The sequence below is a fragment of the Tiliqua scincoides genome, chromosome 2 (genome assembly GCF_035046505.1).
Source record: "Tiliqua scincoides isolate rTilSci1 chromosome 2, rTilSci1.hap2, whole genome shotgun sequence".
NCBI classification, from domain to species: Eukaryota; Metazoa; Chordata; class Lepidosauria; order Squamata; family Scincidae; genus Tiliqua; species Tiliqua scincoides.
The window spans coordinates 63,360,286-63,387,947 of NC_089822.1; the positions used below are offsets into that span (position 1 = coordinate 63,360,286).

Here is a 27,662-nt window from a genome sequence, read left to right on the forward strand (position 1 = left end):
GCAACACTGAGGAGGAAAGGAGCAGCTCAGTTCTAGCTAAGAAAACAGAACCTATTTTCTAGCCAAAATGGCAGACAGAAGCCCCTTTGAAACCGACATGTTAACCCTGAACCGATTTGTCATGGAGAAAGGACGAAGGGTTAAAGGTGCCACAGGAGAACTGACGCAGCTATTGAACTCCATGCTAACAGCCATAAAGGCCATCTCTTCAGCAGTCCGAAAAGCAGGCCTTGCTCACATGTGAGTTGCTCTGGATGGGGTAGGAGGAGAAGATACACGTGAAACTTTGGTGGGATGGGGAAGTCAAGGCTTGCATGCAGCATGCCACTTTTAAACTAAATAACAATGCAAGATTTGCAGTTTGGGAATCCAGCAGGGTTAGAAAGAAACAAGGCTAGGTATTTAGTTGGAAATGCATGTTAAACAAGAGGATGGTCACTGATACTACTTTTCCTACTCTGAATGGCAAAATTTCAGGGAAAGAAGAGCAATTTGATTAGAATGACAGCCTGAACAAGGCCTGTTGCTGCTGTTTTAGAATCCTATAGCATTTTTACACACAAAACAATATTTTGAATCTGAGGTTTTTAATATTTACTAGACCTTCCAAGATCATGGAAATACTTCTCACTCAGAATTTATATAGTAACAATGTTTATAGCCTGATTATTGTGCATGTTTACTCAAAAGTTAGTTCCATAATAGTTAATGGGGTTTACACCCAAGTGTATAGGATTGCAGTGCTAACTGTGGAGATGGTGGTAGTCCTATATACTATATGTATGGAATGAAACCATATAGAGCAATTTATTAACTGGAATAGCAGGATCAGCCTGTTTTTCTTGTATGCAACTTCTATTGCCATCAAGGTCAAACATGTCAGCCCATAGATCCATCTAAAGGTCAAGTCAGCTAACTTGGTTTCCAATGTAACAGAAGATGCCTTCAAAATTCAGATGAAGCATTCAGAACTGCACAGTCCGAGATGAATTTCTCTGCTTTGTCTTCATTATCTGGTTCAACATGATCATAAACATGGGCTGTCCTATAGGAACCTCTTAGAGGGACTCCAGTAATTTAATATTAAAATGAGTGAATCTGGTCTTCATCTAATATATAAGTAACAAAATATACATGGGTGTCTTTTTCCCCACAACAACAAACTGCAATAGTAAAAACATACACAAAAACTAATTGATAAGATACACACTGTGAAAAACTTCAGGTGTGCTCTACTTAGAAACCGTATGATCTCATAATTTGTTTTCTTAGTCTGGATATTTTATCTGCTTGCAGAGCAGGAAAGGAATCCTCAGTATAGAATCTATACACTTTCAGTGTACACATGTAGGATTCTTCTTACTTTTCCAGGATCATGTAGATAGAATCCTGAGCCTGGATAGAACTGTCTATCCAGGCACTCAACCAAATGCAGGGATTTCAAAAACTAGGATAATATTGTACATGAAGTCCTGCTTTCCTCTCCACAAGTTCGTTGTCATGTCTGCACAGTCCTTGTCTGTAAAAGATTCCATAATTCAATGAAAGGGAGTAAGATGTCATGGCGAGAAATAAATACACACAACACAAATCTTCCATACTGACAATGAGGTGCATTGCTATTATTTCACTTTTTTCCATTTTTATCTATTTCCTCCTTTTCTTTTTTGAAATCTCATAGAGCTCATGAAGACATTTTAACTGGATTCTCTGAAATCTATACCCGACTGCATATATATATACAGGTTAAGCCTCATTATTCAAGTGAATCTGTTCCAAGTACTATACAAACACACTATAGCAAATCAATTTAAAAAACAAAGTTTCTTTTCTCCAGTGGTTTAAAAACAGCCTTGCTGACCTTTGTGATGTAAGATAAGAGTCATTAAGAGGAAAATCCAACCATCAGTCTCTCTCAAAGTGCTTAGAAAGGCTTCACTCTGACCCTTCCCTTCACCAATGCAAAGTATCTTTGTGCTGGGGGAAGGGAGGGGTCGCCTGGAGAGAGAAGGATTGATGGATTGTCAGCCAGCTGCCCCCCCTCTCTCATTAAGGAGGCTACTGTTAAAGGACTGTTCAGTTTTTTAAAGTGATTTTAAAGGGGTGCATTTTTCCCCTTCTCCAGGGATCAGCACATTCCTTCTCATTTGCAGGGGCCATTCGTGTTGAGTCAAATCCCTGTATAAATAGGCTGGACCTGTAATCTAAGATCCAATTAATTTGATCAATGGAAACGTAGCAGTTTTCATGTGGGCTGTAGTTCTAACCAAACTTACTTGGAATGCAATCCCTTTGAACTTGGTGAGGCTTACATCTGAATAAACATGCATATATAATTAGGCTTCTAATTCCTATCATTCAGCCACCATTGTTACTTCTTTGAACTGATGCAATAGCCAAGTTTCATCTGTAATAGCCAGTTTGTCGTATATGTTTTATTTAGCCACTCAATGGCATGACAACTGCAATATTTCCTTGACAGTGTTAGGTTCTTGCAAGCAGGGCCTATGAAAGGAATTTTACCAGGGGGCACAAAGTTTCTTCTGGGCCCCTTCCCAAAGGGGGAGGGGCGCAATGGGGGCAGCAGAATGGGGGGCAAAATAGGGCAGGTGGAGGGTGCTGACAGCCACAGTAGTCTTTGAAGCACAGGTCTACTAAGCTTCTTGATGCAGAGCCCAGGTCAACCTGACATGCAGCTCTGGCAGCTAGATAAAGTAAAATGAAAAACCAAACACACTCCTAAGTCTCTCTAAAATCTTTGAAATATAGAAAATCGATTTCAGAAAATTAACATCATCATATTAGGCTCGTACTAGAACGGACCAAAATGAACTTCTGAAGCAGCTGTAGCCCCACAGCTGGGTCCATGAGTTTCTATACACTCCTTCATGGTTATGGGATCCACAAGCCAAAGAACTACTGTAGGTTCCTCCCAGATTAACACTGTGTTAAGGAGGGTCATGGATGCTTTCCTGGGCCTGGTGTGTATGGTGTATGGCTTGCGGCAGCAGTTGCCACTGCATGACCGTGGTTGTGCCTCCAGCATCATGCACAAGCAGCAAATTCAGGTGAGATAGGAAAATGTAAGATCCCAGGAACTTTCTGGGCCCCCTCCTTTGGCTCCTGGGCCCCCTTTCTGACCCTAGGCCCAGGTACAAATTACCCCGTTTGCCCCCCTCTCCTAGGCCCTGCTTGCAAGTGATAGCTTGGATGTCCAAGTCACCAACTGATCGTGGGAAACTGGTGAGCAAGTGACCAGACTGTCAAGGGAAAGGACACTATAGTATAGTATTAGGGAGAAAATGATCTTCCATGGGTTCTAGGTCAAAAAGTGCCAACGAAACAAAAGGAATTGGCACACATCAGTAGATTCGTGAATTACTGGATGTATAAGAGAACAATTTTTGACACTTACATAGGAAACTTCAGTTGGACTACTAACAGCCCTATCCTGAGCTGCCTGGTGCGTGGGGCTATAGCGGCAGCAAAAATGGCTGCCACTGCATGCGACACGCCCCAGGCAGCTGCTGCTGCCTCCTCGGGAGAAGGGGACTTTCACCCCATCCCCCGGGTAAGGTGAGTAGCCCCACAATGGGGCTACTTGATTCTACAGCAACCCGAGGGTCGGCGTAGAATTTAGAGTCTCCGTGTCAGGTGGACAGCCTGACACAGAGGCTCAGAATCCGATCCCACCTCCCCACTCCCTCCCCTGGCACGCCTCCTCCCTACCCTCCTCCATGTCGGAACACCTCCTCCCACCTCCCCACACACCCCCACCTACCTCTCCACTACCTGGCAGTCTGTGAGACTGCTGGAGCTCTACTCCACCAGCGATAGGGCCTGCACACCATACACACCGACAGTAAGCCAGCACGCACTCCTTAGGTTTGGGTCCTAAATAATTTGCAGCTTGGAACCTAAGGAAGAGGATAGTAAAGAAATAATTCATGATATTTTAAAACAAGATTTCCATATAAAGGGCATTGTTTTTGTAAACACTTCTGATATTACCATGTGCTTTCTCATAGGTTTGGAATAGCAGGCACTGTGAATGTGACTGGTGATGAACAGAAAAAACTGGATGTGTTATCGAATGCACTAGTTATTAACATGCTACAGTCCTCCTACAGCACATGTGTCCTGGTCTCAGAGGAGAATAAAGAAGCTGTTATCACACCAAAAGACAAAAGGGTGAGTGCCATATGCAGTCTGAGAGGGTTAGGAAGATGAGCTGGTCTCTAATTTAGCAGCAGATGGCGCAGTTGTATTGCTGAATAAAAATATCCCCCCCCAACATGGCTACCTGAAAGAAATCCTGTGCTTACTAGAATGAGAAACAAATTTAATTAATGAGCCAAATTTAAAGCAGGCTAAGCACAGCTTAGAACTGAACCATAAAGAATCAGATAGGTGAATGGAATCCTGGGAATTGTAGTTTTGTGCAAGTGGTGCTCAGCAAGTGTGCGGCGCATAAACAGTTTTGATGAAATGCACTTAATTTCCAACTATATTGGTTTGCATCCAAAGAAATGTAGTAATGACTAACAGCCCAGTCCTACGCATGTCTGCTCAGAAGTAAGTCTCATTAAAGTCAATGGGGCTTACTCCCAGGAAAGTGTGGATAGGATTGGGCTGTAAATCCCAACGGGTTGTATCCTAACCTGAATTTGTGTGCTTTTGACAATCTATGCAAGGGGATTGGAATTTTTGCCAATTCCTCCCTTCCTCTGCAGCTCCCTTGTGCTGCATCCCCTATTGTTCCAGAGGGTCTCCTGAGCCCCTACGAGTGGATTTTGTGTATGTGTGAATGGAGTCTGCTGTGAATATGATGGGACAGGGAAGTTCCTGTGTAAGAAATTCCTTCCCACCCACACTAGGCAGGATACAACCCATTGAAATTAATGTGATAAATCAGCAGCGACGTACGTGTCTCATTGATTTCACTGGTGCTCAGTCATAATTAATTTCCATTGGATATGAATACATCACACACTGAAAAAGTATTTCTTAAAATAATATAAGCCAGCTAGCCTTATGGCAACATAAGCCACAAGAAGAGGCCGAAGAGTTTCAGCAGCATTGCTTTCCTACCAAATTCGCTTCTTCCTTCCTGAGTGTGTGTGTATGCATGAATGTGCTGGTCTTCTGCAGCTTCTCTGAAGAGGTATGTCATCATCCATCATCTAGTGGGACAAGCCTACTGTAGCACTATATAAACCATGAGACTTCATAGTTATCCAACCAGATTTGTCAGATGTTTTTGTTTGCATAGCTATTGTGAACTTTAAAATAGTCCTGCCAAACAAACCTCCTGGTTTCAGAGAGGTAACATATTGCTTAAGGCTGCTTTTGTTCCTCTTCTTTCAGGGTAAATATGTGGTCTGCTTTGATCCCCTAGATGGCTCTTCCAACATAGACTGCTTAGCTTCAATCGGAACTATATTTGCTATCTACAAAAGGGTAAGCTGACAAATGGAACTAAGGAAAAACAATTAAAGTCTAACTCATGAAGAAAGAACAGGTCTTTTCTTAATATTCACTTTCATTTCCAAGTTTCTAACAGATGTTTTAGTACACCTGCTAGTCACAAGACTGGTCCTCAGCTCACCATGATATCCTTAAGTAAAGCTGGATGAACCTATTGAAACCAATGAAACAAGTTAAGTTTCAAGTTAACTAATGTATGTCTTAATGCTTTGGGACATAGTCTTGACTAACATTGGCTGAATCAAGGATAGTAACTTCTTAAATATTAAATATTAAAATGAAAATAAACTTATGAATAATAACATCAATAGGCACCAATAGGTAGAATTTCATCTCACCTTGACCCAATCACCCCTCACAGCAACTATTTTCACCCAGGGAGGAAGTTAAAATCACTTTCACCCCATGCCATTATCCTGATCAAGGTCCCACACACTTACTTTTAACATTTGAAGAATTGATGTGCCCAAGTCACTCAGCTTAAACTGCAAGTTGTGTTGCAAGTCACCGACCCCGTGACCCAGCTTATGAATCATAGCGTGCGCCTATTGCAACTTGACTTGAAAAATTTCAAGCCCTTCAAGTCGCGAGTCTGAGTCATTTCAAGTCGCAAGCCCTTGAGCAAAACTGCACAGAAAAAGGAAAGGGGTAGTGGAGTATGTAAGTAAGAAAGTACACACATACACAAGAAATAGGAACTCAAACCCAGACTCTTTTCAAGTCACTGGCCTGCACGTGCAAGTCGAGTTGGGGTCAGTGACATCCATGACACAAATAATCAAAAACACCACTTGACATGACTCAGATCAAGTCAACCTGAGTCAAGTGCCCATTTCTGTTGAGTACATAGATCCTGATCATGCAATAAGCATATTGTCTAGTTTGGTCCTATCCCAGGCAGAGTAACCAGATAAAAACAAGGACAGAATGCCGATACCTTTAACCATTGTATAGAAGAGGGAATTTAGGCAGGTGCAGCTTTTTAGACCCTTCCATGTTGAGCTGCACCTGTCAAAATTCCCTCCTGTATATGGTTAAAGGTATAGGCACTCTGTGCTCCATTGTATCTGGTCATCCTGATCCCAGGGCCAGAAAACATATTATGGCCACTCTACAGAAGCCACTTTGAGTTATTCCACAAGGCCATCATTATCATGCAAAAACAGCTGCATAGCAATTTTCTTCATACCAGTAGAAATATTTAATTTTTTCATTCCACGTAATGAATCACTTAAGCACTGTTAAGATTGCCTCTGGTAGCCAATTTATACAGGGCCAGTTCAGATGATAATTTGCAGCTTGCCCAGGTATCACATGAGTTTCAGGAAATTCTTTGCCAAGTGATGGAAGGGGCCAGGAGATGGTGTGTTCCGTGACTGCACATCTTCTTATTCGCATGGGGTTGGTTCAGATTTAATATGTTGCCTGAATGACAATCTTACAGTAGCAAGTGATTCATCAGGCACATTCTGCTATCTAAGATGTATTAATACTTGCAATTTATTATTTTTAGTAAAAATATTTATGCACCATTTGTCAAAGAAGTTTTTAAAAATGGCTTGCTGTCACTTTATCAGTGGCAGACCTCCCCTCAAGGCGCCCTGGGGCAAAGTGCCATGAAGCTGTCCCCTGTGTGAAGCTGCCCCCCCCCACTCACCTGGATTGTCATGGAGCCTTGCATGACTCCAGGACCAACGGGAGAAACTGTCTGAGACTTCCCCGAGGTATAACGTGTGCTTCTGGAAATCCAGAAGCACAGTTTCCGACCATGGCGGGAGCCTCATTAAAGCTTCCCGCATGGTCCTGGAGGCATGTGAGCTCCGCGCCTGGGGCATTTGCCCCATTCTTCCAATGGGAGGTCTGCTGCTGTGCTGGATGATGTTACTACAGGGTGTGCCCCTGCTACTGTGCTGCTCTTACTTGCTGTATGATGTTGTATTATCACTGCTGCAGATTGTCCTACAAATATTTTTCCCCAAGTTCCATCTCATTATGTAGCAGGTATATGTACAAACTAAATAAAAGGGTTTGTTGCAAGAGTAGTCAGCTCTTGTTTCATAATTCTGTTGAAAAATAGTGTTTACAAATATATTTATTAATCACAACATCTGGGAAAAAAATTGGTTTTGGAAAAAAATTTTCTTGCAGGTGTTTTTTATAACCAGAGATTTAAGACATGTCTATGTGATCATTTTCCCCTTAGACATCAGAAGATGAGCCTTCTGAAAAGGATGCTTTCCAGCCTGGAAGAAACATTGTCGCAGCAGGTTATGCCTTGTATGGAAGTGCTACATTGGTGGCTCTTTCCACAGGACAAGGAGTGGACTGCTTCATGTTGGATCCGGTAATGTGCAAACACTAATACCATTTTTTTCTTGCCTTTTAATATAGCTGAGGCACCATTGCTAAATATTTTCTTCCCCTGTGAAAAGCATTCCCCCTTTCAGCAATTGCAAAAGGCTGCAAACAGCGAAGAAAGTATTTGCAACGCCTATTCCAAGTGAGGGCAGTGCTTTCTTCAGCCACTCTGAATTGACTATTGCAGTGGTTCTCACACATTTAGCACTGGGACCTGCTTTTTAGAATGAGAATCTGATAGGACCCATCGGAAGTGATGTCATTACTGGAAGTGACATTGTCAAGCAGGAAAATTTTTAACAATTCTAGGTTAAAATCCACACTTACCCAGGAGTAAGTCCCATTTACTATCATTATTAAAAGAGTATACATAGTAGCTTGTTAAAAGTACAGGTCTGTAACATTTCCCCAAATGCAGTCACATACCATGGTAGCATCAAGTCTAATATATTAAAAATAAAATATTGACATGAATGGGGACCCACCTGAAATTGGCTCACAACCCACCTAGTGGGTTCCAACCCAGTTTGAGAAACACTGGACTATCTGACATCATCGCATTATGATGTCATGCTGCTGGCTATGCGATTTCTGATTAGTGAAGATTATGCAGCAACAAGAGGGTGTTAGGAAATTATAATATTTAAGTAGCACCTGATTAGAGTTTTGAACATAAAGTAAGGCTGTCGCGTTGGTGAAAATGGGCGGCACGAAATCCCTATTTTCACAGTAGTTGCTAGTGAAAATTTGGAGGTTTTGCCTTTTAAGCAAATGTAGCAGTAGTGCTGAATAACTCCTCTGTTTTCTCCCCATTCTGCAAGGATCATAAGAATCAGTGGCATAAGTAGAGGGGGTTAAAAGCACTAAGATTTGCAGGGAGCCTCACCACAGCGTGCAAGGGGCCCCTCCCTTTCCCCTTCAGAACCGTTCTAATGGCGTATGCATCCATTTTGCTCCTCCCTGCCTGGAATGGCTCTGAAGGGGAGGGGACGAAGCCCTTGCACATTGCGGTGAGCAGTGGCGTAGCTAAGGAGGTGCAGGGGGTAGCAGACATGTGTGCCCAATCAGTGTGCCATGAGATGAAAAAGGTTGAAAACCATTGCATTAGAGCAGGGGTGCCCAAACCCTGGCCTGGGGGCCACTTGTGGCCCTCAGGGGCTCACAATCTGGCCCGCAGGGAGCCCCCAGTTTCCAATGAGCATCTGGCCCTCCGGAGACTTGCTGGAGCCCATGCTGGCCTGACGCAACTGCTCTCAGTGTGAAGATGACTGTTTAACCTCTCGCATGAGCTGTGGGACAAGGGTTTCCTCCACTGCTTGCTGTTTCACATCTATAATGTAGCAGTGGCAGTGAAGGAAAGGCTAGCCTTGCTTTGTGCAAGGATTTTTATAGGCTTGAGCTATTGCCAGACCTTCATTCATTCATACAAGTTCCATCTCTAATATATTCATTTATGTAAATTTATTCAAATTTGAAATGTAAATTAATTCAGCCCCCAACACGGTGTCAGAGAGATGATGTGGCCCTCCTGCCAAAAAGTTTGGACACCCCTGCATTAGAGTAATGAGAGGAAACAGAAAAACAGTTTGGAACTTGTTTTGCAGTTTGAACGCAGAAACAGAGAATTTTTGAACAGTAAGTTGGGCAGACGTGAACACCTTGGGGTATTCTCAGGACCTGATGCAGGGCTGGTGGATTTATTACTTGCCACTAGGAGTGCCTGCTGTCTTCCACTCTGCTCACCTTGTATATTTGCAAATAAAACAAATGTTGCAAAAGTAACATATATCTTCAGGGCTCTCTCAGGCAATAAAATTGCACCTTGTAGCCCTGGACATCTCATTGCTTGGGGAAAGACAAATACATTAAGGTAGTGCCTGAACCAGTACTACATGAAGAAGACCTTGTGACATCTATTAATTGCAACATCTATTAATTATATAGGCTCTTGGAGAGTTCATTTTGGTGGAAAAAGATGTGAAAATCAAGAAGAAAGGAAAAATCTACAGCGTTAACGAGGGGTATGCCAAATACTTTGATCCTGCAGTGACAGAGTATTTACAGAGGAAGAAATTTCCTGAGGTAAATATGCCATTTCAATCACAGGTGTTACCGTCATTTGATGTGTTGAATTAAACCAGTCTCATCACCATTATACAAAAAGTAGCATATTTTGTATATATTATCAATGCTTTTTAACTCATAGAGACATGAAACAGCATTCAGCTCCCACATCATAATTTAATGACAATCACACATTCACTGAGATTAGGCCATACATCCTATTATGCCAAAAGATAAATACACACACAATATAATGTTCCAGTGAAGGTATCCAGTGAAGGCAATGGGGCAGGAAAGGAAAGTGTAGCTAACATAAACCTGTTGCACTATTCTATTCTGCCTCCATTTGTTCACCTCATGTTCACCCTCAGACACTTTTTAGGAGCTACCTTGCCCTCACCCTACCTGTAAAGAGGTGGCGATTTGTTATCTGCCCCAAGCCCTTGAGATGAAGTGTACTAAATGTCCAAGTCACTGGTGCCAAATGAGAGAGTAATTTATAATAATAATACTTCGTGTCCACGTAGAGCTTTTTGTAATCATTCAAACATCCCTGAACATATTATTATCCCCATACTGCTGCTGGGATATTGAGGGTGAGAGGAAGTGGCTTGCCTTAGTGAGGTCAGGGCAGAGGCAGGTTTCAAACCAGAGAACTTCTGATTGCTCAGTCTCTACAGCCATTACATATCATGACATTCCAGTGTGTAGTTGCACCACATTGTGCAATTGTAATTCCTGGGTGTTCCCAGAGGACAAATTCTCTTGTCTTATTATTCACTGTGGCAAAAAGGATTTACTTCAGCAACAGCAGGAAGCAAACTCCATCACTAAACAAAATGATCAGAACACATCAAACCTGCTGTGCCTGGGTATATTGCAAGAATTCTTGCAACAGAAAAGTCTCCATCCTGAATCCATAGTTCGCACTCACTCCTATTTTAACTAACTGAAAGAAATAATCCATTTTCAAATTTAGAGATGGGAAAGGTCTTTCACTATGTCTGCAAGTGAGAAGCCATGACCGTCTGTGATGGGTGAGAGGGGGCAGGGCAGAGGAAGGAAGAAGGTACTTGTTCTAGCTTAAGAGATTGCCAGCTAAAGTTTGGCTTGGCTGTAGCTTGGTTCCAGTTGGGAACGAATGGGATAGCAGACAACATGTGTCCTCCAAGCCACTGAAAAAAAAAATTCAGTAAGTGCTTCCACGGGGAAGCCTTTATTGTGACAACCCCTAGATAGACTGTAGCAGAGATTTGGTGAGAGCTGGTTTTCCCCATGTATCTCACCCTATGCTACCTGAGCCCTTTCCATATCCTATCCTATCTCATAGCCATGGGAAAGATCATAGACTGAAGTTGACCTGAGCAGCAAAATGATATCGGTTTTGAAAGAGGCAGGGAATAATGACAGGGGTGGGTTCAGGGGTCAACCAAGGGTACAGTCCTAACCAATTTTCCAACACTGACCCAGCCACAATGCAGCCCCAAGATAAGGTAACAAACATGCCCTTACCTTGACTACCTCTCCACTGCAGAATGCAGTGCACGCCATACTGGCACAGCTATGTCAGTGCTAGAAACTTGTTTAGGATTGTGCCCCAAGTTGGGCACTACTCAAAGGCCCTCAGAGACCCCACCCAACCCAACTGACCCTTGAACCCTCAGTACTAGTAGCATCAAATGCACCATCAGGAGGCAGGCTAAATGTGCCATGAGTGGTTCAATGCAGGGCTTTGCTGTACGGATCCCAGCAACCTGACACTGGCACTACTTAGCAGTCAAAACCCTAGCATGCCAGTTTTAATTTATATTAGAATATGTTGGTATATGCTTGTTTGGTTCACCTTTTGGTCTGGGTGCTTAATTATGACTTGCTAGCAATAATTAATACCAATATTATTAATAGAGTATCAAGCCCATTACATGGGAGGAGGTCCATCATGGGGGTGACACGCTGGCCTTCCACACTGGGTGACACAACCTCTTGTGATGCCGCTGATCAAAGGTTAAACAAGTTGCTACATTGATGCCCAATCACCATTATAGCTGGACCCCTTGGCATTTATACATCAGGCAGCAGCCTCTAGGGCCTCTAAAATGTTTCAAGAGCACTGTTCTAATGCATTGCAGTAAGAGGCACATTGTCAAGTGGGTGCTCCTCTTTTATTTAGCAGGGGAAGAATAACTGGCTGTCCTCACTCCAAGCAGTGTCTTTTCTAGTGGCTGTCTGCTGGTGTTCTTTGGTATCTTTTTAGACTGTGAACCCTTTTGGAACAGGAAGCCGTTATTTATTTGATTTTCTCTGTAAACCACTTCATGAACTTTTCATTGAAAAGCAGTATATAAATACCATTATAATAATTTATGACATTTATCTAAAACAGAGCAATGGCTTTGGTTTTGTAGAAAGTTGCGCTGCTTTGCCCAGTTTTTCCAAAGACAGCAGCTGAGCCAAATCAAACACTGTTCTGGGTGCATCTGCACAGTTCGGAACACATCCTGATACCCTTGACCTTTAAAACCAAGCTGTTTGTGCAATTAACAACAAAAGCAACAGTCCAAACGGAAAACAAAGAGGTGACTTCACCCCATCTCATCCATCAACATTTCAAAGACAAAAACATCAGAATCCAGCAATAGATCATCTTCATCCTGCAAGTCTCTCCCATGAATATCCGTATAACAATCTCTGTTGATATCCTATGACTCAATAAAACCAGCAGATGAGCTCAACCTGTACAAACCTGTTTAAGAAGATGTTATTCAGACCTAAATGCCAAGCTTCACTGGAAAGCATGTGATTGCAAATTGAGGCTTTGAAATGTTAAAGCGTCTAGGAAGTCACAGTAGGGTTGGCTTTTTTTTCCTCCAGAAAAAGACTCTGTGCATTTAAACATTGCACAGCAGGTAGAAAATTAACACCTGCAGTTTTCCCCATCACTGTCTTGCCTTGTTGCTCTCAGAGCCTCTCAGGAAACCATGGCAATCCTACTTGCCCCACAATAATCACCATCACTGTGGTAAATGCAAGACTTCCTGCTGATGTTAATCAGGTACTAGGTTTCTGCTGCAACAGCAAAAGCTTTCATCACAGCTAAAATTTTTCCTCCAGTTATTGATGGGGCTGACACTAAGCGAAAACGCTAGAATTTGGTCCTCTCAGAAGCTCACCCCCCCCCCCATAAAGGCTGCCCCACAGGTGTTTCCTCCAGTGTCAAATTTATGAAAACGTTTAAAGCTTAAGCAGCAACCTGTCTCCAATTTAGCAAGTCAGTTATTATTGAATCAATGGATTGATTCATTGCTTGAAAGTCAGTGTATTGAGCATTAAAAATCTTTAAGTGGCTGACCACTCCTTTGCCTGTTGTAAGAGTTTCTTGTTTCATCCCAGCTACAAAGCATTTTCCACATGCTGCTGGAGAAGTGGTGTGGTAACAATGGTTTCTCATATATGAATCTGTTACAAGAAATGAAACTTTACTGATTCCATTGTAAGCCAATCAAAAGTTATTTGTATTAGTCAGCTGAAGCCATGTTGTATCATAGGAGACTGGCTTATTTGAAAAGAAAATAAGAGTGGAAATATAATGTATATACATGTTTAGATCATTTCTTTTGAATTGTGTGGTTGGTACTTCCTCCTTATAAGACAGGTGCAAAATAGCAGAATAAAAACAATCATAATGAAGGGGAGGAAAAAGCTATATGACGAGAAATCTAAACCTCAGTGCATTGAGGGCAATGCTAATCTTTTTGGTTTCAAGCTATGTTTGGAAGTAATAAGTTTAGGCTGCAATCTTGTACACACTTTCCTGGGAGTAAAGCCCACTGAATAGAATGGTACTTACTTCTGAGTAGACATGATTGGATTGTGCTTAGTCAAACTACATCCTACAATATGAGGTAGACTTTCATTAGGAGCATATAGGAAATTAAAAACACTTCCTAGAGGCACATAAAAATATAAATTCCTAAGAACCCGTCAGAAGCAAGCAAGTCATCACACCAACATTTATACTGTTACTTTTTCCTTGAAACAAAGACTTAAAACATTCTAATCTGTCAGCCATTGGTGTCTATTCCCTTTGTCATCTGAAAGGGAAACCTATGAGTTATTAATTTGCTACTGTGAATATGACTTGGCAGACATATGACAAGTGATAAAAGGAGTTTTCAGTGGTTCATAGGGATAATAGGCCAATTCTGGTCTGCAGGAGAAAAGTGAATCTGACACTATAGCTTTTGCCTGGTGAATCCTTTCCAACATCTCAATGTTCTTCCTGTGGCCCAAACTACATGATATAATGCACACGTAGAGGCTGCTGCTTATTCACACCCTTGCTAACTGGGCTGGTGTCTGTTCTCTTACATGTGGGCAGACCAGGGCCTGGGGGGGTAAAGGGGGTAATTTGTACCCAGGCCCAGTCAGAAAGGGGGCCCAGGAGTCAAAGAAGGGGGCCCAGAAAGTTTCTGGGATCTTACATTTTCCTATCTCATCTGAATTTGCTGCTTGTGCATGATGCTGGAGGCACAACCACGGTCATGCAGTGGCAACTGCAGCTGCAAGCCATACACACTGGGCTCAGGAATGCATCCATGACCCTCCTTAACACAGTATCAAATCTGGGAAGGAACAGGTCTGCTACTGTAGCTCTTTGGATTGTGAATCCAATAACCATGAAGGAGTGTATAGGAGTTCAGGGTTTTCTATATTTCAAAAATTTGAAAGAGACTTAGGAGTGTGTTTGATTTTCCATATTACTTTATCTAGCTGCTGGCGCAGCATGGTCAAGGTCAAATAGACCTGGGCTCCACATCAAGAAACCTGGTAGACCTGGGCTCAAAAGACTATCCTGGCTGTCAGCACCCTTACCCTGCCCTATTTTGCCCTGCCCTTCTACCTATCCCATTGCCCCCCCCCTTCTTTGGGAAGGGGCCCAAAAGAAACTCTGTACCGCCTGAGAAAATTCCTCTCAGAGGCCCTGGCGCAGACATAGAGCAACTGTCCCTACTTGTCCCAGCAGAACATTCCTCTAAGTTGCTTTTGCTGGTGTCTTTTGTAAACTGAGAGCCCCTCAGGAATAATTTTCTTTTTTCTTTTGCTAAGAAAACAAATCTGTGAACTTTAATTAAAAGCAGTATAGAAATAATAGTCCTATTAATTATCACCATCATCTCTCCAGTAATGTTTTGTTACATAGGATGTGTTAAATGAGACCACTGCTCAGTGTTTCAGAGCCTATTTTCTGTTTCATTGCCTGTTGGTGGTGAAGGGTAAACATCATGCAATTTCCACTGAGCTCCTAGTGAATATTCTTGTTCCTCGTTTAAGGCTGCAATCCTGTGCAGACTTACCTGGTAGTAAGCCTCATTGAATTCAATGGGGCTAACTTCTGTGTCACCATGTGTAGGTTTGTGCTGTCATTCTGCTCCCAGCCAGGAGCTTTGCAATCCAATCTAATACATGTTTACTCAGAAATCCAGTGTGGTTTACTCCCAAGTAAGCGTTTGTTGCCAGATAGCTTTACATGAACAACAAAGGAGGTGCCTGGCAAATCATTGTTAATCATCCTTGCTATAATTCATTAAGTTACCTAAACATGTAAGCCAGTGGAGTGACTGGCATTTGTAACAAACAATATATTATTACTACTATCTGCTGCCAGGGTAACCAGATACAATGGAGGACACAGTGCCTATATTTTTAATCATTGTATAGAAGAGGGAATTTTGGCAGGTGCAGCTTTTTAAACCTTCCATATTGAGCTGCATCTGCCAAAATTCCCTCTTCTATACTATGGTTAAAAATATAAAAACTGTGTTCTCCATTGTATCTGGTCACCCTGTCTGCTGCTCTGAAAATATTTGTCATAAAGTTAAGAAAAGCGTAGTTCTGATGGTCAAAACACCCTCCTAAATTAGTGATTTCTCATCATTTGTGTATTTAAGAAATACAATACAGTAGTCTTTTTCAGATACTCCCTCTCTGGAGGAGAGGAAATGTGTGACGAGACAGGCGAATGTGCTAGCCCATACCCCAGCCATTGATGAGTGTGCCACTCTCACCTTACCCTCACCTAAAGCGGAAGTGGAGCGCGATCGCTCCGCTTTCACTTTCACTGCTTCAGGGAGCCCTGCCAAAGGTTCACACCAGGCTCCCTGCACCCTGGGGAGGCTGCAGGAGGCTTGGGTAAGTGCACCCAAGCCCCTGCAGCCCCCTGAGTGGCACGATCGTGGGAATTGTGCCGCTGTCTCCTCCCTGCCTCCAGGTTGTCCCCACCCCTTAAGGGGGCGGAGGCCAGGGCCCACCAGTTTGGAAAGCCCTGATTTAAGGGATAGGGATCCCTCTGGGCAAGGACCTGGAAACTCTTAATGCTTTAATATTTTTACTAAATTCTTTCATCCCCAAATCCTTAAAACATGGAGATAGTACTCTCTTCATGTATTAATTTTGGTGGAGGTATGGACTAGGTAAAATATTGTGTGTGTGTCTTTTCCTGTATGCTATTTCTCAGTTCAGGTTCAGAGTTTATACTGCAAAAAAAATATATGTTGCCCAATACTCTTCCTCTTTGTTTTAGGAAGGATCTCCCTATGGAGCCAGATATGTAGGGTCCATGGTGGCTGATGTTCACCGTACCCTGGTTTATGGTGGGATCTTTTTGTATCCAGCTAACGAGAAGAGTCCAAAAGGAAAGGTAAATTTTTCTCATTCTTCTTTAATGCACTGAACTACATTTATATACTGTACTGTGTTCCAGCTGTGATAATTTTGATATCAAAGGGACATCAGATTCAAGACTGATTGCTGTGTAGAGATGCCCCTGACACCCCCTCAGTACCTGGGTGCATGCACACCCATCCCATTCTTGGTTTTTATTTTGGGTGCGGTTTTGGGTATACCTATAAAAATATTTAGTTTAATATAGAAAATGCCCAGTGGTTTTCAAATCTGGTCATGTTCATTTTGAAGTCAAACTTAAATCATGCTTTGATTCAATTAATGTCAGCATAAACATGGATCCATAAATCGTTCTGCAGAGCTTCTATCAACATGAAACTTGAGACTAACAGAGTCAGATTCTGACCAAAACAAGTCAGAGCACACACATGCATCTTTAAATAAAGCCCAATAAGCCCTGCTGGGAGTTTAAACTTGCTTTTTTTTATTCCATTTTGGCAACCTTTGCTAGTTTATGTACTACTTGGCTACAAAGTTTTAAAGATCTTGATTAGTTAGAGGCAGCATATTATGACATTTGTCCAAACTCATAATTTTAGCAACTTCAGTGCAATATTGAAACAGAATATTACAACAGGAAGACAACTGCAGTAAAGATATTGCTAATTGGATAACCCTTGCTAACTGGGCAAGAGGCACTTTTTCAAGGCGGTGCTCCTCTTTTATTTAACTGGGGGAGAATAACTGGCTCTCCTCACCCCAGCAGTGTCTTTTCTAGTGGCTATCTGCTGGTGTTTTGCATCTTTTTAGATTGTGAGCCCTTTTGGGACAGGGAGCCGTTAGTTATTTGATTTTTCTCTGTAAACCACTTTGTGAACTTTTGTTGAAAAGCGGTATATAAATACTGTTGTTAATAATAATAATAATAATAATAATAATAATAATAATAATAATAATAATAATAATAAAAGAGAAGTGAATAAACCAGAACAAGGACCAGATTCTGCAATAGGCATGACTGAGCCCTTGGAACTGATGCCACTGACAGGCCATATTATTTGTAAGGCTGAACAGACTAGGGGCCAGTCATTTTTATTTTATTTTATTTTATTTGCTTTTTTGTCCATATTTCTATTCCAATATTCAGACGGGAGTAATAAAAGGGGGAGTGCCAGAGGGGGGCTGAAATACCTGAAAGCCTAGGGGCCTGGCCATGAGTCAGTTTTAAAATGTTTAGTGTTATGGTTTATTTATTTATTTTACTAAATTTATGCCCCACTTTATCTCCCCAAAGGGCATTCAAAGCAGCTTAGGGCACAATCTTGAGGCACCCATGGGTTGGCACAAGTCCCTTGCGCTGGCCCAGGAGGGTTGCAGATTTGCCTTAAGGCATGTTTGCGCTTTCTCGGGAGAAAGCTGGGCCAGTGCTCAGAGGTGCACCAGCCTATGGAGGCTGATACAAGCATCCATGCCAGCTTCCTCGGTGAGGCTTGCGTTGGGATAGGTGGGAAGGAGGCGGAAGGGACACATTCCTGGGTGGGGGGAAGGTGGGTGGTGGGCAGCCCTGGGGGCGGGCGGGGGAGCGGGAGGTGGGTTTGGGATCCAGCACTTTAGAAGTTTTGGTTTTAGAAGTAGGCTATGCTTGGTGCAAAGAAGTGGCAATGGGGTGGAGGTGTCTTGTGTACTCCCTGAGGCATCTGGTGGGCCACTGTGAGATGCAGAAAGCTGGACTAGATGGGCCTTTGGCCTGATATTCTTATGTTCTTTTGAGCTTGGTTCAAAATTCAGCCTACCTAAGGGCTTTACTGACTAGCTGTATGCTAGTCACTATCATGCAGCCTCAATTCCCTGTCTGTAATATGGGAACAAGAATGACTGCATATCGTTGTTTTTTTAAAAAAATGAATAAGGTAATTGTTTTGAACATTTTGCTGCATGCTTAAAAATGTTCTGTAAATATTGAAGAATCGTGGCCTTAACACAAGTTGCAACATGATCCTATACATTTTTTTTCCAGAAGTAAGTTCCATTATATGCGGTGGGACTGACTCCTTTGAAAGTGTGTCTAGGATTTCAACCTTAAGCACTTTTTCCATGGATTTCAGTGGGGGAAGTATAAGTATGTCCTCCCATAAATACTTTATGGCTAAGATATTCTTAGCCATCCGTTTGAAACAAAACAGTCTAAAGGCTCAATCCTAACCCCTTATGTCAGTGCTTTCCAGCACTGACATAAGGGCAATGCAGCTCTGAAGTAAGGGAACAAACATTCCCTTACTTTGAAGAGGCCTCCGTGAGTGACGCCCAACTGCAGGATGCAGCACATGTCCCATTGGCACCGCTATACCAGTGCTGGAAAGCACTAACATAAGGGGTTAGCATTGCACCCCAAGTCACCTTACAATATATGATGTAAAAATTAAAATGCAACAATTATAAATAATAACTAAAGCAGCAGCAAAACCTTAAGAAGATCATCGTTATTAAAACATGACAAAACAGTTTATATGGCCTAGATCAGTGGTTCTCAAACTTTTTAGCACCAGGATCCACTTTTTAGATTAACAGTCTGTCGGGACCCACTGGAGCGATGTCATTAACCTGGAAGTGACATCATCAAGCAGAAAATTTTTAATACCCCGCCATACAGCAAAATCAAACCAATCTTCAGTAAATTAAAAGTTTATAATGTTTAAAAATTTATTTTAAAAAGAACTCTCCTAACTCTCCCAAGCAATTGCTCATCTATTTAAAATCCTCAAACATCCCAAAGGCTGCAATCCTATCCACACTTACCTGGAAGTAAGCTCCATTGACTATCATGGTTAAAATATATACTTAGTAGCATGTTAAAATTACTGATCTGTAACATTTTCCCCAGTGCAGTCACATACCATGGTAGCATCAATTCCAATATTAAAATAAAACGCACATTGAAATGAATGGTGTTCCATCTGAAATTGGCTTGTGACCCACCTAGTGGGTCCCAAGCCACAGTTTGAGAAACACTGATCTAGACAAATGAAAAATCTTTGGCACTAAAGAGATGTTTGATTTGGGGATAGGTGGGCCTTTCTAGGGAGAGAATTCTATAGATAAGGTGCCACAATTGAGAAGACCCTAACCCTGATCAGCACCTGCCTCATCTCTGAAGATGAGCTTGGAGAAGAGCATCTAAAGATTAGCCCAACACTGACAATTAACAGAGTCTAAAAATAATTAACTTTGGTTTGTTAATTGCTCTTATGATGATCATGTTTTAAAAAGCAGAATTTTCTTTAAAAATTATTTTCCAAAATAAAAACAAACAACAAATATAAACAAGCACATAACACAAACTCAATACACAACACAAAAATACACCATTGGAAGGTGCAGGCAATCATATATCAATATATCTAATCAATCAATACATATCTTCTAATCTTGTTCCTCTTCTAGTTTAGCCTCTTAATATCATTTATCTATCATATCATATGTAATATATAATGTATACAATATATTCATCTAAATGCCCTATCTTATACATCTACAACTTCATTTTCAACCAAGCATAGAATGGTCTCCATTGCTCTATCTGTGTTGGTTTGCGCTGTTGATCCAAAATCTCTGTAAGTCTATCCATTTACGCCACATTCATTATTTTCTCTATTAATTCATCTTTCATTGGAATTTTAATATCTTTCCAGTATCTAGCATATAAAATCCTTGCAGCAGTTAATATCATAATAACTAAATGCACATCATTTTCTTTATCTATAATATCTAAGGTAATATTAAGCAAAAATAACTCTGGTTTCAGTGGTATCATAAATCCAACATCTCTTGTATTAGATTCCTTACCATTTTCCAATATACTTGCATTTTTTTACATGTCCACCACATATGATAAAATGTCCCTTCTTCACGTTTACACTTCCAACAATTTTTGATATGTTCTGATTCATTTTTACCAATTTTACTGGTGTCATGTACCATCTATAAAACATTTTATATACATTTTCTTTAAAATTTGTTGCTCTAGTAAATTTTTTATTATATTTCCAAATCTGTTCCCATTGTTCTAATGTAATATTATGGCCTATATTTTGTGCCCATTTTATCATACATTCTTTTATTGTTTCTTCATGATCTCAAAATCCAATAGGAACATATACATTCTTTTGATATATTTTTCTTTTGTTTCTAAGAGTATTCTATCAAATGGCGTCTGTTCTGAATAGAATCCTTCTTGTTTATCTTTCCCAAATTTTGAATCAAGTTGCAAGTGAGTCCACCAGTCTGTCTCCACACCCTATCTTAACAGTTCTTCTTTTGTCTTTAATTGCCCATCTTGCTTCAATAAACTTTCATATCTAAGCATTTAGATATGCTTAGGCTGGGTAAATGCTTCTAGTGGTGCCACCCATCAGGGGATTTTGGTATACATCTGTCTTTGTATTTTAGCCCAGATCCATAATAAAGATTTCCTTAATATATGATTATTGAATCGCTTATATTCATTTGCTTTTCCGTACCAAACAAATGCATGCCATCCCCATTCAAGATCATGACCCTCCAGTTTAAGTGTTCTTTGATCTTCTAATATAATCCATTCTTTAATCCATAGTAGGACTGCGGCCTTATAGTATAAAAACCAATAAGGAAGTCCCATGCCTCCTCTTAGTTTCACATCTTGCAAGGTCTTCATTTTAATTCTTGGTTTCTTTCCCTGCCAGATAAATTTTGAGAAAATTTGATTAATTTCTTTAAATATATCTTGCTTCAAAATTACAGGGATTGTTTGGAAAAGAAAGCTTATTTTAGGCAAAACATTCATTTTCACTGCAGCAACTCTTCCCATCAACGAAAGTTGCAATTCTTTCCATTTTGTTAAGTCTTTTTTCATTTCTTCAATCAGCTTCAAATAATTATCTTTCACAGAATGTACTTGTTTTCTTCGTTAATTGAATCCCTAAATATTTAATTTTTTTCTTCTTTGAAGTTTGTTAATTCCACTAATTTCTGTATTTTCTTTATTTGCATATTCTTTGTTAAAATTTTCGTTTTCTTGACATTTATTTTCAGTCCTGTCACTTCAGTATATTCTCGCAACACATCTAACAAATTTTTGGCAGATTCTATGGTTCTTCTACAATCGACATAAGGTCATCTGCAAATGCCTGGTTTTTAAATTCTTCACCTCTTATTTTTGATCCTTTAATCTCTTCTGTCTTTTTCATTTGATTCAAAAGTATTTCCATGATCACTATAAATAGTAATGGAGAAAGTGGACATCCCTGTCTTGTTCCTTTTTCAATTTTTATCTCCTTTGAAAGCTCTCCATTTATTCTAATTCTAGCAGTTTGAATCTTATATATAGCTTTAATCATAGCAATAAACGGAGTTCCTGCATCCATCATTTCAAATTGTAAAAACATCAAATTCCAGTTCACATTATCAAATCCTTTTTGAAAATCTATAAAAAGCATTGCCATTTGCTTATCAGAGTGCATTTCATAATATTCTAAAAAGTTCAATATCTTTCTCATATTATTTCTGATTTGTCCTCTTGGTAAGAACCCTGCTTGGTCTTGATGAATAATGTTTATCAAATCTCTTTTTAATCTTGAAGCTAATATTGTTGCAGAAATTTTATAATCCACATTAAGTAGTGAAATTGGTCTGTAATTTTGAATCTCTTCTTGGTCAAGCCCTTCTTTATGTATAACTGTAATAATTGCTTTCTTCCACGTATTAGGGATTTTATCCTTTTTGCTGTATTTCTTCTATCAATTTGTTAAATGGTAACATCAACTCTTCTTCAAAACTTTTATAAAATTCAGCTGGTAATCCATTGCTACCCGGCGATTTCTGATTTTTTTGTTTAGCGATTGCTTCTGAAATCTCACTAACTGATATCGGTTGATTAAACTTTCTTTTTGTTGCTGCAACATCTTTAACTCATTATTTTTTTGTAAGTAATTCCTTTGAGTAATGCTTGGGATCCCTTCTTCCATATATAATTTTTCATAAAAATTTTTAGCAATATCAATCATATCTTTTACATTCATAGTCTTTTTTCCATCTTCATTGTTTAATGTGTCTATATAGGTTTTCATTTTCTCTCTCTTTAATTTATAAGCCAGCCATTTTCCAGTTTTATTGGCATTTTCAAAAAAATTTTATCTAGCAAAAGTAAGTTTCTTTGTTAGTTTTTCTGCCAATAAAATGTTCAATTTGTGTTGTACCTCTCTCATTCTCTGTTTTATCTCTGTTGCTGTAGGGTTTTGCTTTGCCAATAATTATTGTCTTTTCAATTCTTTCTCTAATTCTACATACCTTTTTTCTTTCTTTTCTTTTTCTTGCACCTTCTCTTATTGCTAATCCTCTAAAAACAGCTTTACTAGCATCCCAGACCATAGTCATTGGTATATCAGGTGTAATATTAGCTCTAAAATAATGTTCTATTTCTTCTTTCAAACTCTTTTTAAATTTTTTATTTTTTAAACTGTTAATGTTCAATCTCCATTGAGATGGCTTTTGAAGAGTTTCAAATTTGCTCATTACTGGGTTGTGATCTGATAGTATCTTTGGTAACATTTCCACTTCTACCAGATTTTTAGTCCATGCTCTTGGTATCCAAAGAGCATCAATCCTTGACCATGTCTGGTGTCTATTTGAATAAAAAGTATAGTCTTTAGTTTCTGGATATCTTGTTCTCCATATCAGATACATCTCTTCCGCTAATTGTAAAAATGCTTTAGGAATTGGTGTTCTTTTTTTTCTTATCTTTTACTTGCGTCAATGTAGAATTCATTTGTCTATCAAAAACTGAATTAAAGTCTCCAACAATACAGCACTGTCCATATTCTCTAATTTTTGTGTCTTTATATAGCTCTGCAAAAAATTCTTGCTGATTTTCATTTGGTGCATAAATATTCACAATTAAGACTCCTGCATTTTCTTTTTGTACTTCCACCATAAATATTCTTCCATCTTGTGATGAATATGTTAGTTTTGGTCTCAGTCTTTCTTTTACACATATGGCCACACACCCCCTTTTAAAAAAAAAAAAAAAATCTGAGGCTACAAATACTTCTAATTTTTTGTTCACAAGCAGTGCTTTATTCATATTTTTGATGTGCGTTTCTTGTATATAAGTTATATCCATATTTAACTTTTGCAATTAAAGGAAGACTTTCTTTCATTTTTGAGGTGAGTTTAAGCCATTTATGTTGACAGAGTAAATACCCCATCCTCCCTTAACCATCATGTTTCTTTTTATTATTCACCTTCTCTTTTTGTCTTCTTGTTGCTATCAGTGAATGCCTCCTTACTCCTCTAGTCTCTTCCTTCTCTGATTCCTCAGTTGTCTCTGAATCATCTGATTACTTTTCTTCCAGCTCCATTTCTACAATTTCTAATTCTTTTCTTTTCAGTTCCTCTTCCTCATTTTCTTCATTTCTTGTCTCACCTTTCATCACTGTACTCAGAGAATTTTTTGCTTTCGTTGTTGAATTTATATTGTATCTCTGTGACTGGAATTGAAAAAACATACCTTCCAGGAAAAGCCATCTATATGATATTTGCTTTCCTCTTAAAAATTTTGCTAGCTCTTCATATTCTTTTCTCTTCTTTCTCACTCTCCATGGGACATGTCTCAGAATTTTCACTTTGCTACCCTCCACCATCCATTCCTTTTCCTGTGAGATCAATATTTTATCTCTGTAAAAAGTTCTGATGAATTCCACATGGATTTCTCTTGGTAGTTCATGTTTTCTTAGATAAAAAGTGCTCACTCTTCTCGCTGAATCCAGAAACATAAGTATCTCCTCTGTTGGCATGTCAATCCACTCTGATATTAAATCACCAATCAGATGTGGGGTATCTTCCCCTTTCTGTTCTGGTACATTTTGTATTCTCACCACTCGAGCTGCACTCTCCATCTGAATTTCCATTAATGCTGCCTCTCCATCATACTGGTTTTGTTCTATCTCCAGTATTCTAGATTGAACTTTTGTTGTCTTTTTTTCTAATCTCCTATCTTTTGGCCTTTAACAGCTTTCAGTTGCACACTAAGATCATTTAATTGTGTAGTTAAAACATCCAGACTAGCTTGAACCTGCAGATATTGATTTGTGTGCTGCTGTCCCATCGCCACTAATTTCTCTATATTGTCCTGTATTGTCTGCTTCCAATCTTTCCCTTTTGGTTCCTCTTGTGTTAGTTTTCCCAAGCTTGACTCCAGGGTGGGAGAGACCCTAACTTTCGCTCCTTTTCCTGTCATCCTTTTTCTTCCTTCTTATATCTGTTATCACATACATACTATCAGTTATCCATACATCACATCACATCATCAAGAAATCAACTGTTCACCCATAAAAACCAACACAAGGAAATTTTAAGCCAAATAAATCTTCGCCTTGCAATATTTTTAATGCCACTAGATGTCCTCAGGATATCGTCCTCCTTACTTCACTGGTCAAGTCCTGTTCTTATCCTTACATTGTCTTTTTAAATCCACTAGATGTCCCCAATGTTCTATTATTCTTATTCTGTTGTTTTGGTTCTGTTGTTTACGTCTGTTGTTATGTCAACCGCATTCCAGGAGATAGTCAGAGGAATTCAAAACAATGAACCACTTTTGCAAAACAAAGAAATACAAATCTCCAGACCTCTCTGCAGGCACTCCACAAGGTTTCCACAGGAAAAAGGAAACTGAGTGTTCCAAAGTTTATATTCCAAAATGGTTAATTTGTAATCCAACGAGTTTTAGATTTATAAAGTTAGAGTTATGCTCTCATATTTCTCATGCTCTCCATAACAAGCTCAACAGGTCTCCTCCAAAACTTCTCACACCAGCAAACAAATGAGTGGAGAAAGCCTCCCCCCTCCTTCCTCTTCCCAGAAGGGGAAAACCTGTCCCTACTTCTTCTTCCCTAGGGCAAAAGCTTAATCAGGCAGTCAATTAATCAGTCAGTGCCAGACACACACATCAAACAACACTCACTTAGTTCTTCCTTGCTTGGGGCCTTCAGCTTAGCTTCAGCATGAATCCCCACCAACACCAACATCAATGGCTGGGTTCCCTTGGAGAAAAAACAGTCCATGGCTAGACCCTTCCTCTCTGAAACTGTACACCATCTGTAGGATTGAATCTCTCCTGATCACAGATTCTCATCAGACCCACAATTTTTTGGGAGAAAATTGCATTCTTTTTCAAGAGCTTTCAAGAGCTCAGAAAAGCACAGCTATTCAGTTCCCTCTGGCCCCACCCCCTCTTAAAAAGCAGAATTAATGGACATAAATATTGGTAAACAAGCTGTTTGTAATTTGTAATTTTTTTATTTTAAAGAAAGCTGCTTCTTTCTAAGTTTATGCAAAAACAAGAATAAGGGCTTTTCTCTTTTGTTATAGCTCCGACTCCTTTATGAGTGCAACCCCATGGCTTTCATTATTGAGCAGGCAGGTGGGATCGCTACAACTGGAACAGAGGCAGTGCTGGATGTAAAGCCAGAGTCCATCCATCAAAGAGTCCCCTTAATCCTTGGCTCTCCAGAAGATGTTCAAGAATACCTTGCTTGTGTGCAGAAACACCAAAAAAGCAGCTAATGACCCACAGATGTTACACAACCACCTGCTTTTGCACTGTCCATAAGGAATGGGTGACCTTGAGAAGTGAAACATTTTTACCTGGTTGACACAGTAGCATAGCTAAGGGGGTGCAGGGGGTAGCAGATGCACTGGGCTACAGGGTGGGAGGGCATACAGCATGCGGGCTACAGGGTGGGGGGCTACAACATGCAGGCAACAATGCCCACATGACTATCGGGCTGCTGCAAGGCATACACAGGCACATAGGAGGAGAGAGGCTGCTGCAGGCAAGCAGCAGGAGAGAGGAGATTGGAAGGGGCCAGCAGTCGACTCACTAGCTCCTTGCTGCCATTCCCCAGCCCAGCCCAGCCCAGTAGCTGAGATGGTGGAAGCAGGGGCAGTGGCAGCAGCTGGGGGCTGTGGTCTGCTGCTGTTTGTCCTCCACAACTGCTGTGATGTCCAGCAAGAAGTTCGATCTCTGCTGCCTGCTGGGAGGGGCAACAATTTGGCTCCAGACAGGTACACAGGAGGGAGGCATATAGGAGAGAGGAGAGACTTAGAAGCCCAGCCCTATGCATGTCTACTCAGAAGTAAGTCCCATTATAGTCAATGGGGCTTACTCCCAGGAAACTGCATAGGACTGTAGCCTAGGTTCACTGCAGGCGCTGGCTGGCAGCCAAGAGGGAACTGCTTGATGTTGCTCCTCTTCCATTCTCTCCTCACCTTCCCACCTCCCTACCTTCCTGGCTGCGATCTCACCCATGTCAGTTATGAGTGGGCTCAGTTATGGTGGGCTCGTAAACATTGTCAGGTGGGAGGGAAGAGCTGGCAACCAGACACTCTGTGCTGGGACCAGCATGAGGAAGGGAGGGGCAAACGTTTAGCCAGTGCATGCCTACAACTGCAGACCAATCTAAGTTGCTCACACTTATCCACACTTTCCTGGGAGTAAGCCCCATTGACTATAATGAGACTTACTTCCAAGTAGGCATGCATAGGATTCGGCTCTCAGTTGGCTGGCTGGCTGTGATGAGTTCCCTGCACAGGAACCTGAAGAGGAGAGCACGCAAGGCAAGGCAAGGCAAGGCAAGGCAAGCTGCAGTAGGAGCACTGAGCAGCACCTGGCACTCAGAGCAGGCCTGGCCTGGCCTGGCCTGGCCTCTTAGTAATAATCATCATCTCATCATTTATTTGTAATTCATGGATCCCTATTCTATTCCAGTTCCTGAAGGTAAGCTGCTGGCTCTTATGATTGTCTCCCTGCACCTCTCAAATGGTATATGCACACTTTCCTGGGTGTAAGCTCCATTGACTATAATGGGACTTACTTCTGAGTAGACAGGCACAGGATTGGGTTCTAAATTAGATATGCCTTTTAGATTTGTGGAAGTAAGAGGAGTGGTGGTTTGAAAGAGGGCCCCTTTGGTTTCCTCCCTTTTTAGAAGCCTCCAGTGATCTCTCAGAACATTTCTATTTCAGCAAACCTTCTAATTTTA

General features: G+C 40.7%; 1 protein-coding gene across 1 annotated transcript; it reads left to right on the forward strand.

The window, feature by feature from the left end:
• LOC136641264 (fructose-1,6-bisphosphatase isozyme 2) lies at window positions 1–26,358 on the forward strand. The gene is made up of 7 exons (XM_066616969.1): window positions 1–240; window positions 4,029–4,191; window positions 5,368–5,460; window positions 7,691–7,831; window positions 9,790–9,927; window positions 16,490–16,606; window positions 25,990–26,358. The coding sequence occupies exons 1-7, from the start codon at window positions 68–70 to the stop codon at window positions 26,182–26,184; spliced, it is 1,020 nt and encodes a 339-aa protein (XP_066473066.1). The 5' UTR covers window positions 1–67; the 3' UTR covers window positions 26,185–26,358.
• The last annotated feature ends 1,304 nt before the right edge of the window (window positions 26,359–27,662 follow it).